Raw genomic sequence first — 15,705 nt, 5'->3', positions numbered from 1 at the left:
AAACTTTTAAAACAGTTTAATAAAAATGTTCACTAATTACTCTGAAAAATATGATTGTAGAATTAATTAATAAACAAATCAATTACCTTAGCTTTTTGTAATAATTTTGTTTCTTCTTTCTTGAAATTTCTTTGATAAGAATTAATAACTTTTCGCAACCTAGTGTTCAAATCAACCATGGACGGCCATTGAGGTTTATTTGGATCATCATCCCCTTGTTGAATCATGTTGTCTTCTGTTGTTCCTGTACCGGCCGACGCGGTTGTTGGTGTTGTTGTTGTACTAGCGTTTATAGCAGATATTGGTGTAGAAGGTTCTGATGATGTCGGTACATCATCAGTAGTTGTTCCAACTGATGCTGCTTCTGGTACTCCTATACTAACTCCCATTCCCATACCTACACCTACCCCTACTCCTACACCGACATTAACACCTGCAGATGCAATACCAGCCTCTTCTTCATCACTCATCTTGGTTGATGTTTCTTTTTCTTCACTACTGTAACAAAAAGGATTTATTGTTTTTATTTATAAATATTAGCAATAAAAAATAAAATAAAATAAAAATTTGTAGTTATGACAAAATAAAAAGATAAGACAAATATATGATTTGAATGATCCATTTTTTAAAGTTCAAACTAACTATTCACAAGAAAAAATTAAATTCCAGGTTGTGCATCATAACTATAAATTATCTATATATTCATCAGTCAAAATTGTAAGAAAATACTTAAGTAAAATTAACACATGCCTATAAATATAATTATATTTTGTAATTAAAGATATTTTCTAAATAAATACAAATTCCATAAAAACGGTTAATTATCCCACAAATCACTAAATTCCAAACCCCTAGACTTAATTTTATTCTGTTAATTTTTTTTTCTTGGAAATTTTGACTTCCTACAATTAATTTTTTTTTTAATTTATTTATTTTGAACTCATTTCTAGAAACCACACTAATATCACTGCTTTTTTCCTTCTTTTCTGTATTTCCTTTACTTTTTTTGGAGTATAACAGTTTGTCTTTTTCAATACATTTTCCTTCTGGTACTCTTTCTTCCTTTATCCACAAGAACCTTTTAGTTCTTGATAAACTCCAGTAAGTCAATGATAAACTCAAGTTCAAAGTGTATAAGTAAGTAAACAATTTATTAAAAATAAAAATACAATATAATTTTAGATTAGATCATCAGTAGCTTCACTACTAATTTACTATTAGAGTGAAGTCAACAGACAATATTACCACAGAAAAGGTGGACAGTATTTGGGAAGAAAAAATCTGCCTATTGTTACTGAAAAAAAAAAAGAGTAGTTAATTATATGAAATAAACAGAATATGACAATTTTTATGGAATGTATAAATTTTTTCCAGAAAATAATTTGACATTCACACAATACTATTAAACTCGGTGTGTGATAAAATTTTATATATAATATACAGATAATTCAGGAGGAATATGAAATAATTTGGGAACTCAAAACACTTATCAAATTTTGGCTTCTGAAAAATTTTGCTCAGATTTCAGTTCCCTGCTGTGAAATGAGATCATACTGAAATTTTTAAGGCATCATATAAGGGGGTAAAAACTCGATGATTTCTTATGGTTTTTGACCTGAAAAATTGAATAAGCAGGTCCCACAATTGTATTTCTCTTTGTTTTCTCAACATCCAAAGCAAATAGAAAAATGTGGTGATAGAAAAACATTTTTTTTTTAGTTTGAGTACAGTAACTTTACAAACGACTAATAAATGGTAAAATTTTATTATCAATACTTTAATTCTGAGAAAATATATAGAAAGTCTATGAAAAATAAAATAGCATTCAATTTTTATTACTAAAAAACAAAACTTACAAGAAAAATGTAATGAATTTGCAAAAATTAATAACAGCTGTAATTAATAGGCCCTTTCATATTAGAACAAGGAGACACAAGGAAAAATTATCTCGTATTTTTAAACAATATTTTTCTTACAGTGCTTGAAAACTTCTCACTGGTGAAATGAATTTAAATATAGTATCTATCAACTTGATGGAGCAGAAACACATTTCACCAATGAAGTATGACAATTCTAACATGAAAAATTTACTGGTAAATGAATTGGACGTTGTGGGCCAGTAAATTGGCAAACTAGAATACCAGATCTTAATCCCTTAGATTACTGTTTACGAAATACTGTATACAAGTTAAAAGTATACACTTATTGTGAACTAATTGCTTGCATTTCTCAATGCTGCTGCCCTCCTCAAAAAACACAGATATATTAGGTTGGCGACATAAAATGTAAAGAAATGAGTTGAAAAGTGCACTGATGTCAATAGTGGGATTTTCACACATTTATTGTAAATTATATGTTATTTAAAGCCGATTTTAGTTTTAATTTACTTATATATAAAAAAATAAATGTTCACTGTGATTTATACTGCATTAATTCAGTTTTGTTTTTCATAGACTTATAATATCAATTTTTTCAGAATTAAATTCTTTACAAGTTCTGATTACAGAATCTATATATTTATAAGTTATTTAGCAAAGTTTTTGTAATTCAAAACTAAAAAAAAATTGCATGTCTCATCTCGAAATTTTTCTGTTTTATAGTGGACATCATCCTGACCCTATAGGAGAAGACACCCTCCACATGGAATTTTCCGTTGCCACACCCTCTGTACCAAGCCCTTATGGGCTTAACAGATCATCTTCATAACCCCGGCAAAAGGAAACTCTCAGCCTTGTTCTTGCCTCAGTCAGGATGCCACCAATGCGAATACCACATGTGATACCCCCAGGATACCAGATACATGTGGTGCACTACTAGGATATAAACAAATCAAAACAAAACACATCTATGTCAAGTCTTTACAGACTGAGTGACATGAAGAAACTGAAATTACAAACCCAACTACCTATTGGATAGGTTTTTTAACCTCCGGGACCACCATTAGGTATTGTTTCAGAGGATGAGATGAATGATTTGTAGCGAGCACGAAAATGCCATGCCTGACCAGAATTCGAACCCGGGGCCTCCATATGAAAGGCCAATATGCTACCACTCGCACCATGAAGGCCAGAGTATCCAACAGGTTGGAAGCTGAGTTCAACATGCACCCATAACACAAGACCAAAAATTAAAAGTAAACTTAAAAATAAAACTAAATAAACAAAACACTATAAAAATATCAAACCTGATTAAAACCACGACACAGAAAAGAACAGGTGGAACCCTAAATTCTATCAGCAATCCACTCTTCAGCCAGGTACTCAATGACATTTTCAATGATTACCCATTTGACCAAGTTTTTCCCAATTCTCATGGAGATCTAACATCAACCAGATAATCGAGCAGACAAACAATCTCTCCATGAGCAAAACCGGTTCATATTTCGTACATTTGTAAATTGCAAGGTAAGCATCATCTAGTTGTCCACAATCTGGATACACACCTGAATCCACCAGGCCAAATCACTGAAGTCTGTCTCAGAAGGCACCATGACCAGAAAGAAATTGCATTACATACTTGTTAGGGCAGACTCAAGGGGCACCCACCAGGTTGGTCTAGTGGTTAACGCGTCTTCCCAAATCAGCTGATTTGGAAAGTCGAGAGTTACAACGTTCAAGTCCTAGTAAAGCCAGTTATTTTTACACGGATTTGAATACTAGATCGTGGATACCGGTGTTCTTTGGTGGTTGGGTTTCAATTAACCACACATCTCAGGAATGGTCGAACTGAGAATGTACAAGACTACACTTCATTTACACTCATACATATCATCCTCTGAAGAATTATCTAAACGGTAGTTACCGGAGGCTAAACAGGAAAAGAGAGAGACTCAAGGGGCGCCCCACAAACCAACAATGTCTGGGAATAGATGTTGCATATAACACACACCCATCCACTGCACCATCTCATCTGGTCTGCCATAAAGCATTCTATCTCGTGAATTTTTCAGAAGTCAATTCACCTGACTTCTTAGCAACATAACGCTGCTGCTTTTCTGATTCAATTAAATCTATCGGTTTCAATAGGCAAGCAATCGCCAAGATTGCCTCCCATTAAATAGTACAGTAACCTCCTGTTACCATCAATAATACAAGGTGTTGAGCTCTTAATAATAGATCCAGATAGCTTTTATATTTTAGCCTACTTGCTCAAAAGGCCTATTCGTCGCAAATAGCATAATTGCTTTGCACACATCCTTACGCAGGATGCTCTTAGACTTAGAATTAAGATCCCAATCAGGAATAACCACCTGTCGAATACCAAAGAAGGCACAACAGGCCTTTTCTGCAACGTTAATTCAGGTACTTCTTGAACTGCAACTGCTCATCAAGAAACACCCTGAGGTACTTTTAAACTTGAACATATTTAATACAAAGACCTGACATTGAAACACGGGCCTGATGCCTCACTGCCAAATGGCTTTAAGAAGCATCATTGTGGTCTCCAGGCTAAACATCTTATGCTGATGACCTCAGAACTCAAGTTATCCTGCATGCCTTCCTTTTTCCTGTTCAGCTTCCGGGAATCACCGCCAAGTATTACTTTAGAGGATGAATGAGGATGATATGTATGAGTGTCAGTGAAGGGTAGTCTTGTATAATCTCAGCTTGACCATTTCTGAGATGTGTAGTTAATTGAAACCCAAACACCAAAGAACACCTGTATTCATGATCTAGTATTCAAATCCATATAAAAGCAACTGCCTTTACTAGGTCTTGAACGTTAGAACTCTCAACTTTGAAATCGGCTGATTTGCGAAGACACATTCACCACTAGACCAACCTGGTTGATATCCTGTATGTCTGGGTGGCTCGGGACTCAAACTCCCTCCATGAGCTTCCTTTGACCAGCAGGAGCTCAACGTCAGCACAAATCACGATGAGACACCCGCCAGGCAATGTCAGCCACAGAAAGGAATCAAACTCCACCACCCACAACAATGAACCCAAGACGCCGCCCTGAGGAAAACCCTTCAACAGTGTCTTGCCTACCTCATGCCCACCCTCGCGGAGCAGCATATCCTGATGCCTGAAGTAACTTTGCATTACTCACCAGTGCCTTATCTCTTTTGTAACTGACAAAAAGCAGAAGGCTACCACCACAGGTTATTAAATGCACCAAAGATGTCCAGGAAAATTCCCAGGGCATATTCCTCCTTGCTAGCTCTTACCACACTCATCACGTAGAGTATGGCATCCCTGGTACCCTTTCCGGAACGAAACCCATACTGATTTTCCATCACTAAGCTTTGCGAGATCAGTCTCTCATTTATACACAGTTACAGAACCTTTTCGAAGACCTGACCAATAACCAGCATACATCAAGGACCTTTATGATAAAGTAATAGTGGGATCCTTGTCACCACCTTTAAACAATTTAACAATACCCTTCTTTTACATACCAGGAAGTATCCATCAAACAGTAATTTGTTAAACACATGTGTGACTGTTTGCCAATCCCAACCGAGCAAACAAGAAGCTTTATGGTTATTCCATCAAAGCCTGGAGGCCCAGATAACTCGATGCACTTCAGTATTGATAATCTCCAAGGATGCACCTGTGTATAGTAGAAATCATGAAGACTACGAGCTACAATTCTGAGAACTATTTTTTTCAATTTTTCAGGTCAAAAAACATAAGAAAGCATCAAGTTTATCCCTTATATAACACCTTAAAATTTCAGAATGACCTAATTTCAACAGGGGAACTGAAATCTGGGTGAAATTTTTCAAAAGCCGTAACTCAATAACAAAGTGTTTTCAAACGTATATTTTTATGAACTTTTTTCCTTATTTTATGCTTTAGAATTAGTTTCCAAATTATTTGCCTTTCCTCCTGAATCACCTGTATGTAATAAATATAAATATCTATTAGCATTAACAATGCTAAGGTAACATGCAATAAAATGTTGTACCTTTAATACAATAAAAATGAAATTACATTTCCAAAGGTTGGAAAAAATGTATTAGTATATATAATGATCTTTTTATTTAAAATTAAACAATATAACATCAATTATCAGAAAAGCCCTATTTTCTTATCTAAATAGTTTATTAGTTACCAATTAAATTACTCAACATAATTTTTAAAAAAATCACACCTTTTAGAAGTAAATTTGACTAAGTAATGAAAGCATAAAAACTAATATTCTATGAATTTACTATATGTTAACACAGGAATAGTTCAGCGTACCTGTACTGTTTATTAAATAAATTATACAAAAATGTTTTAAAGAAAAGATAATATAATAGAATAAATTACTATGAAGGAAAAATAGAGTAAAAAAAGAAATACGGAAAGATTAAAATAACAAGAAAATATATAAAGATTATTAAAAAAAATCTGAACAAAGATAATGTCAAAATATAATCTAAAAGAAGAAATTCACAGTTTCATTATGATTAATGAAATCTAAACCATTTGAACTAGACTGTACGGTGTGAATTTAATCACATCAAAAAAATATTTTTTACTTCTCTCATTTAATTAGGTAACAACTTTCTTTCATGAGTACAAATATTTCTTTGGCTTATCTAAATAAACTATATCACTATGCCACTATGTCTTTTTTTGTTTTTCTAAAGTAAAACTCTTGAAGCCCTTACAAGAAGGCTGAAATTTTTATGACAAATACATTTTTCCAAAGATAATTTTTTACATTAAGAAATGTAAACGCTATTAATTAAAAAGCTAACTTGTAGGAAAGATGGGTTGCAAAACAGAAGTGTTTTCCTTAATTAAATTACCAAAATTGCTTAAAAATATAAAATATGTTTAAAAAAACTTCAAAACATGCTATGAATTAACATTTTTTTACGAATCTGTAATAAACAGAACATGGTGGCCTAGATGTTTTACCTTTCATTCTATGCAGTTTAACAGGAAATAGGTTACAAGATGCAGAAGAGAATATTCATTGTCCAATATATTAGATGTGCCAGTTATGCCCACACCCAGAATGCCTTCACAGAAAAGTATGGTGTGGATGTATCAAACAAGTCCACCATCAAGCAGCTGTACAAGTTGCAGAATTGCGCAAATGTTTAAAGATGCATTCATACATAATTCATCTTGTTCACAAGTTGTTATCTGCACACACTGGTAAACATGTAGCTTTCTGTCGGTGGTTCATTTCATCTCTAATGTCAGATGGAAAAGAACTCCATGATTGGTTTTGGTCTGACAAGGCATGGTTCTACATTGACGGATGCGTGAATGTACAAAATTCACACATTTGGTGTGTGGAAAATTCACATCAGCTGCACAAGAATCCTCTGCAATGATAAAATGTGGACGTTTGGTGTGCAATGTCACATAGCTGAATCTTCATGACATTCTTTCATGCTACATACCTCCTAATCCTGTATGGGAAGCCTTGTGACACTTCTGGTCGCCATCCCCCCCCCCCTGTTCATAGTCCTAGTGGGCTATTACAGGAGTCATCTTTCGCCCTCTAACTTTTTATATCTCATAGTAATAAACCAGGACTCATTGGGATGCCACTGATGTAAATGCCTTGGTAGACATTTACATTGGTGATTTTTAAACTCAGGTTTTGCCTTTGCTGTAGGCCTCATCCGGACATCTTGAATGTCCTACATTGTTGCCCTCTGAACTAGCTTACAGTGTTCGCAGAAGCATGAACCCAAGTGTTACATACAGCTGGTGCAAAAATTTGTAAACACTACACCTGCAGACAGGTTAGAGTACATGTGGTTTCAGCAGGATAATGCTACACCTCATACCACCAACAACACTATGACTTACTGGATCAGTATTTTCATGGGCAAATGAATAGACTGTGTGTTGAATAGGTTATAGTCCAATCAGTCTCCTGATTTATCCTCTCTTGATGTTTTCTTGTGGGAGTACTTTAAGGATGCTGCTTACAAAACTTATCCTTAAACCATTCTCGAATGGCAAAGCGAAATTGAATGATGAGTCACTTGCATTTCCTCAACAAATGTTACATGTGTTTAAGTGCATGCAATGTCTTATTCAATTATATCAATCCAATTATGGAGGCTACTTTCAACAACTATTGTAACTCATTTTCCCATAAGGTTGTGTCACTTTTTGAACACCTAAATTATTATTATTATTATCTATTTTTTAGTATCTTTAACAGGATGACATTTTTTATTATGTGTAAGAAATTTACACAAAAAAAAGACAAATAAGTTCGCAGTTTCCTTGATAAACGGTACCTTTTATAATAACTAAATAACTGAATTAAAAATAAATAGAAATGTTTCAAAGCAAAATAAAAATAATCACAACATAGTTTGCAATCTTCTAATCTCCAATAGAAAGAAGAAAAGAGAAAAAGAATACCAAAAAACTTCATTTGCAGATCAATCCATTGGAAGTGCCCCAAAAAAACAAGCTGGTTGCTTGACCAATGAAAAAAAAATTGAAATTCACCCACTCACTTCTTTTCTACATTCTCAGGACCTTAAAACTACTTTTTTTTGACGTGACAACTTCTTATAAATCGATGAACGTCAGCAGCACGCACAAAAAAGCATGACTCATTGTCCCGTTCTGCCTGAGCCGAGCGTACGAGCAAGAGAGAACCACGATCGGCCTAACCGTTCGGTTTATGCCGCATCTATCTCTCTTCCACTTGATTTCACAAAGTGAAATCAAGTGGAAGAGAGATAGAAACATGCCCTAAGTTATTTCACTTTGAGAAATCAAGTGGAAGAGAGATATCCAAATCAAGTGATTCACTTGATTAACAATTTATTGTCATTGATTTGATTTCAGTTTATTTCTATAATTAGTTATTCATGATTATATTTAAACAAATTATTTAAGTTAAACTTGCAAAAACTATAAATATTTAAAAATTGAATATTAATGTTTTTTAACCAGAATTTCGATTTACTTAACACGAGTTTTAAAATATTTAGAAGTTTTAATGACAAGTTGAACCGTCTAACCGTCGTGCAATGGAATATACCATCATGTCAAGCAGGTTTTAACGAGCTTTTCAAAAACAGCAATTTCATGAATTTGATTTATTTTTTCAATTTCATCGTTTTAAATTGACACTTTATCAACATTGATTTGATTAAAGTTTATTTCTATAATAAATTGTTCATAATTATTTATGAACAAATCATTCAATTTAAACTTGCAAAAATTATTAAAATTAATTATTATTATTAAATGAAATGAAAAATAGAATATTAACGTGTTTCATTAGTTAATTAAATAATCACTTAGATTCAATTTGCTTGTTTAAACAAGTAATTTTTTAAAACATCCAAATCATAGCGCCTGTGACATTGTGGGTCTTTGCAAGACCTTGTCACGCTCAAATCTCGTGCGAAACGTAGTTCCACACAAACCAATTTTTTTTTAATTTTTTATTTAAGCAGTTTACTTATGGCGGTTATTTTTGTTACTGTGCGCACACCTGTTTTTGTGATTGTAAGGGTTTACGGAAAAAATAATTATTAAAAACCTATTTGTCCTGGAAGGATGAAACAAAAAGCAATTTATTCATATTTTCTCAACGTAAAAGATAGGTCCAGTGGTTTATTTACCTGTCTCTCTTCTTTCTATAAGAAAATTACCAATAAAGTTTAACATGAAAAACAGTGAAATTTCACTTTTAGTAATTTTTTCAAGAGGCAGGAATGGCACACACAGTTTGAATTAAATTTTTTATACGTAGGTATATGTTAGCAGTTTTACCACAAGCAACGTTAATGGTAGCAGTTTTACCAAAGGCAATATTAATGGTGGTATACTTACCCCTAAATTTTGGCTGGTGATAAAAAATCTCAAATCTCAAAATTAAAATTAAAAAAAAAATTATTTTCAAAAATTCATAAAAATTTAGGGGTAAGTATATCACCATTAATGTTGCCTTTGGTAAAACTGCTACCATTAATGTTGCTTATGATAAAACTTCTAACATATACCTACATATAAAAAATTAAATTCAAACTGTGTGTACCAACCCTCTTGGAAAAAAATTACCAAAAGTGAAATTTTAACAGTTTTTCATGTTAAACTTTATTGGTAATTTTCTCATAGAAAGAAGAGAGACAGGTAAATAAACCACTGGACCTATCTTTTACGTTGAGAAAATATGAATAAATTGCTTTTTGTTTCATCCTTCCAGGACAAATAGTTTTTTAAAAATAGGTTTTAGTAATGATTTTTCTGTAAACCCTTACAATCACAAAAACAGGCGTGCACACCGTAACAAAAATGGCCGCCACAGGTAAAATAAAAAATTAAAATAAAAAAATAGTTTTAAGGTCCTGAGACATGTAGAAAGAAGTTAGTGAATGAGTTTAATTTTTTTTTAATTGGTCAAGCAACCACCCTCGGGTCACTTCAAATGGATTGACAGATGCAGAAAAAACTTTACCTTCTACAAAATTTCTTTACAGTCAACTTGCTAAAACCATTTTACAAAACTAAAGGAAATTATTACGTTTTAATGATCAATTACTTATCAAAAAATACATGATCTAAAATAACATCAGACAATCATACATACAATTCAATAATTTTATACAAGTTTTTAACAAAATCCTTTTAACAATTTGCAGAAAATTATTTTATAGATTATTAATTATTACTATCTTTCAAATTTAAAATCAGAATATTTTCAGATCAATAAAATAACAATCATATTTTTTCTTTTAATGAAATAATAGGGCTCTCAAACTAAAAAAAAATAATGCCTTTTATTATCAGTTTCACAATATGTAAGTTATACCCTTGGTAAAGACTTAAATTATAAAATTCACGATATATAGAGCAAAATTATCATAAACTTACAAATTTAAATAAAAATCATTTTGAATTCATAAACTTATAAGAATCAGTTGTATAACATTTATATCCAATGTATATAAGGTCATTATCAAGCAACAAGTTGTTCATGACAACAATTATTTTATAAATAACAATGTTGATGCATTACCTAGTATTTTGTGATTGTTGATGAATTTGAAAAGCTTTTTATATGAATTTGTTGTTAAGCTTGCTGTTTTGGTGTATTCATAGGTGATTTTTGTTAATTGTTAATTGCAGCAACACAGTTGATGACATGTTTAATAATAAAATTTAAAAAAAATAATTTTATCAATATAATCATATAATTGTATAAATCTACTGTACAAATTCCTTGAATATCACTTATCTTAAATGGAATTAATAAGGAACATGACAACAAATAAAATGCATATTTTAAATTTGTACTCTAAATACAAAATGAAACAAAATTTATCATAAGCAACAGGATTAAAATATACTGAACATAATGACCGTGTTCAACATGATATAACTGAAATCACATTACACTAACAATCAACATATCAAGAAGATAATAACACACCAGTTATAAATAAAATAACATTTAAAATTAAAAACAATTAAAGGATGGTGCAGTAATATTAATTATATCCAATACATATAAACCAGCTATAAAATAAAACAAGCAACACTAGCACAAATAAACCTATTAGTAAATAATGCAAGGATGATAATGAATGAAAAACAAAAAATGTTAAAAAAAATAATAAAGCAAACAGAAAACAGGGAACTTACACTTGGTTATGAGTACGAGTCAATGGGCCACATCGTGCGAGGAAACTCAGTGCAGGATCACTTCGCATCTGGGGGTAGCTTTCATAACCATGTTTGTACGTTCCAACAAGCAAGGATCTGTCAGCATCTTTATCCCACCACGGGACAGGTGCTTGGTCACAATTAGGTGGATAAATCGGCAAGGCACTGTGAAGAAGCACAAGTCCTGGCGTGCTTTCATCATTATTTCATATAAGAGTGTAATGAAAATTGTGTGCCAGATAAGGAACAAATATTGAGAGAAGGAACTTAAGAGGAAGATGTCTAGATGGATAAGAGGAAAATGTAAGAACCACATGCAACATAATGTCCTCATATAATAAACATGCCACCAATACATGCAACAAGCTAGATCTCATCATCATAACTGTCATGTGTATGTATGTTTTGACTGTACTGCATGATTTCTATAGAAAAACAAAAAAGAACCTAAGATAAAACCCATTACTTAAAAAAAAAATATATATATAATGTATATAAAAACTCTGATGTGTTGAATATCAAAAAATAAGAAGAAGACTTAAAATATTTATTTATATTTATATTATTATAATATTTATATTTATTTTTAAATTCAGCTACTTTTATGTAAAAAAAAAATTACAGTAAGGATACTGCAGTAAGAAACCGCTTCACGTTTTAAAATAATTCCTTAATTAAACAATAAAAGTTTTGTTATAAAAATGATTTTTATTTAAATGTCTTTTACTGTAAGAAACCATTACTTGAACATTTTACCCACGAACATATTATGAAGAGGTGGCAAATGTTTTTTTTAATTTGTTTTTTTTTTGGCAAAAAATACCAATCTGATGTGTTCCATTAATATTATCCTGATTGTATTTTATTATTTACAGAGCAGCAAGCAAATGCACGAAGACTAGTAGTAAAATTTTAATTTGTGAAAATTGGACCAAAGCACAATTGTAATAAAAATTAGCAACTCTAAAAATAAATCAGGAAATGATATAACCAAATTATTTGTGAAGTTGGTCAAAACACCATCATAAGAGAAATTAGTGACTGTAAAAATAAATCTGTAAATGACAGAACTGAAATATTCAAAGTACAAACCATAAGCGTATGTCATTACACATTTTATATACTACAGTAATTAAAATTATCTCTTAATATATATATCATTTATATTTAACGTTATTTATAGTCTCTTATTAAAAACAAATTTGTTCAGTTCAATAGTTTACCTTATATCATTAAAAACTAAAGGATGAGAATGACTGGTACAACTTCTGCATGCAAACAGCACACAACTAAATGCCATATCGTTAGTAAAAGAAATTGCGATTTTAAGACTAAGAATTATCAAAATACTATTCATTTTGTGATTAGAGAATTAACTGATCATGTTTTGAGGCTGTAAAATAATCATTTACTTTAATCAAATTCAGAACAATAACCTAACTATAAAACTGAGTGAATGTAATAATATTAAGTGAACTGTTATAATTCTAATACTACTTCCAGAACTGTAGATACATAGCATCTTGAACATAAACATCTTGCAAAATGAAATATAAAATTATAATAGGTACAGTTCATACTAGGTTTTCAAAGAAATTCTGAGAAAGAAGGAAGAGACACAAGGATTAATATATGTTTTGCTTCATAAACAACAAAGACTTATCCGCATTGTAAATATTTTTTCTTAATTATTTAGTCTGCTGTGAGCAGACAGGACAGTAAAGTTTTGCTGGAGAAAACTTAATCCTAAAAAAATCAAAAATAAAAGCAAGAATGATTCTACATAACCATAATTTTAATTACTTCAAGAATACTACTAAAGGGCAAAAAATTTCAAATAAAAAACTCTCAAAAAGAAAATATTTATAATAAAGCATTACTAATGTAAAAACTACTTTGATAACTACTAATAATTATAACAATCAAGTAAATTCATGGCAATTAATTGGTTAATTATATTTCAACTTTATGTTCACTTACGATGAGATTAAGCAATAATAATAAAATAAGCAGGCATACATCAAAGCTGATAAAAAATAAATAGTTTAATCAATATATACTACATAAAGCAAGGAATGAGATGGATTTTTATTGAAGGGCTGCAAATGAAAACTTTTCACGATTCCTTTTTATTACTATAAAAATCATATTGATCTAACTATCAATGTATTTTTTTATTTTTAATGTATATAATATATGTTAAGAAACTATGACAAGTTTAAAATAAAACATCCATAGAAGAAAATATAATTTCCAATAACAGTAAAATAAAATTCAAGTTTTGATATGTGAACTTTAAAAAATCAAATATGTATTCATAAAAGAAATAGATAAATAAAATATTCAACAATCAAATCATACATACACAAATATACTGCCTCACTACTATTTTAAATATGAAAAATTGAACCACTTTAAAAATATGATGTAAACATTGCAAAACTTCACTAATATTAATTAAAATGTAAATAAAACTTTGAGAAGTTCTTAATGAAATTAAAAGAAACATATCTGCAATTTGACTAATTCTAGAACAAGTAAACAATGCGTCTTGCATAACAAAAGTTGTAAAAAAAATTTGACAGCTTCATCATATTCATATTTTAATTTATACATTTATGAACACCTATAGCATAGATGAATTAATAGATTTCACCCTTATTACTGCAAAATGAGTCTTACCCAGCCTCCTCATAATTAATTTTGACCAAATATTGCAATATTTTTTTCAAATATTATAATAAAAATACTTAAAATTACACATACTTACAATGTGTGCATTAATACACCTGTTCATTAATGCAGAACTTATGTGCTGCAAGTATGTGCTAAATTACTTTTTTATAATTAAGAGTTGAAAACATGTACTAATTCTAATTAGAAGTCACAAAATATATGAAAATTCTAATGGAAAAAGAAAGGAAACAGGAATCAATGGATTGGCACAAATAAACATAGTTATAAAAATAAAACAAAAAATAAATAGAAATGAAATCAAGAATTCTCCACATCCTTTTCAATTTTTTTTTTTTTAACCTTAATTAAAAAAAAACAAAAAACTATCTTTAATTAAATGTTTCAAATTAAGCAATTAATTCCCATTAACAAAAACAAGAAAATAAATATGAATTCCATGAATCCACGAATAAGTAATAAATGCATTAATGAAATGATCTGTAACTGAATGTTATATATATATTTTTAAAAAAAAGAAGAGAAGATGCATGATATTTATCCACTGCTAAGTTGTAAAATATAAAGCAAGTTAGGCCCCAGCCATGCATCATTGTAATCAAGCACCAGAGAGCAAAGTGGAGAAAAACAATTAAGATTATCAAAACTCTGATGTTACCTGACATGAGCTCCTTCTGCAATATGATGAACAAGATCACCAATTATCTCGTGTTTTATATAATACAGCATTCTAACACGCAACAATATCCTATAAACATTAAATAAAGCACTATTAATTATTAACCTACCAACCTGGTCAATGTTTAGAGATAATCAGTATACTACGTAAACATTTCCCCCCATAAAGAAGTATACTATGAAATACATTACTCCATAAGAAGCTAATTAAAAAAATAATAATAGCTTTGCAACTTCAAATATCTTTTATCTTGAAATTTCACAAACAAGAATTATTATATAATGAGGATACTATAACACAAATAATGACAACTGATACCGTTAATATTGAATTTGTATATTCAACTAACCTCTCATGTATAATACTTACATAAATACATTTACATTATTAAAGTTTTACTTTATTGGCTAGATAAATTAAAATAAGGGGATACAATTAAAATAACTTCTCATTCATAGAAGCAACAAAAGACATTAAAAGATCAGTTGCATATAGTAACTTGGAATGTCAACAACTTTTTTACAGAGTAGAAAGTTGAAGAATCTTAAGAGGAAATTAAGATAAATAAAATGGATATATTGGGACTGAGTGAAGTAAGGTGGAAAGGACAGGGTAAAATGAAAAGTAGAGAAGTTACCATATTCTATTCTGGTAGAAAGATATGGAAAAAGCAGTGTGCAATAATTATGAAGACTGAAGTAGCAAAACTGCTGTGGAAATTATGTTATACATAGA

At 30.6% G+C, this 15,705-nt stretch overlaps 1 protein-coding gene across 6 annotated transcripts in view; it reads right to left on the bottom strand.

Moving 5' to 3' along the window:
* Positions 1-15,705, bottom strand: part of kis (chromodomain helicase DNA binding protein kismet) — a 235,158-nt gene that overhangs the window by 91,914 nt on the left and 127,539 nt on the right. For 4 of the 6 annotated variants that reach the window (XM_075358465.1, XM_075358467.1, XM_075358466.1 and 1 more), the window contains 3 exons: positions 14,950-15,039; positions 11,577-11,762; positions 87-498 (listed from right to left, as the gene is read on the bottom strand). In XM_075358465.1, coding sequence (XP_075214580.1) covers positions 87-498; positions 11,577-11,762; positions 14,950-15,039 — 688 coding nt within the window. The remainder of the gene's footprint in view (positions 1-86; positions 499-11,576; positions 11,763-14,949; positions 15,040-15,705) is intronic. The other 2 variants (XM_075358469.1, XM_075358471.1) reach the window with 2 other exon arrangements.

This window comes from Lycorma delicatula, chromosome 2 (assembly GCF_047948215.1).
Source record: "Lycorma delicatula isolate Av1 chromosome 2, ASM4794821v1, whole genome shotgun sequence".
Taxonomy (NCBI): Eukaryota; Metazoa; Arthropoda; class Insecta; order Hemiptera; family Fulgoridae; genus Lycorma; species Lycorma delicatula.
Note: the sequence above shows the minus strand (reverse complement) of the source record. Positions and strands in the feature narration are given on the sequence as shown.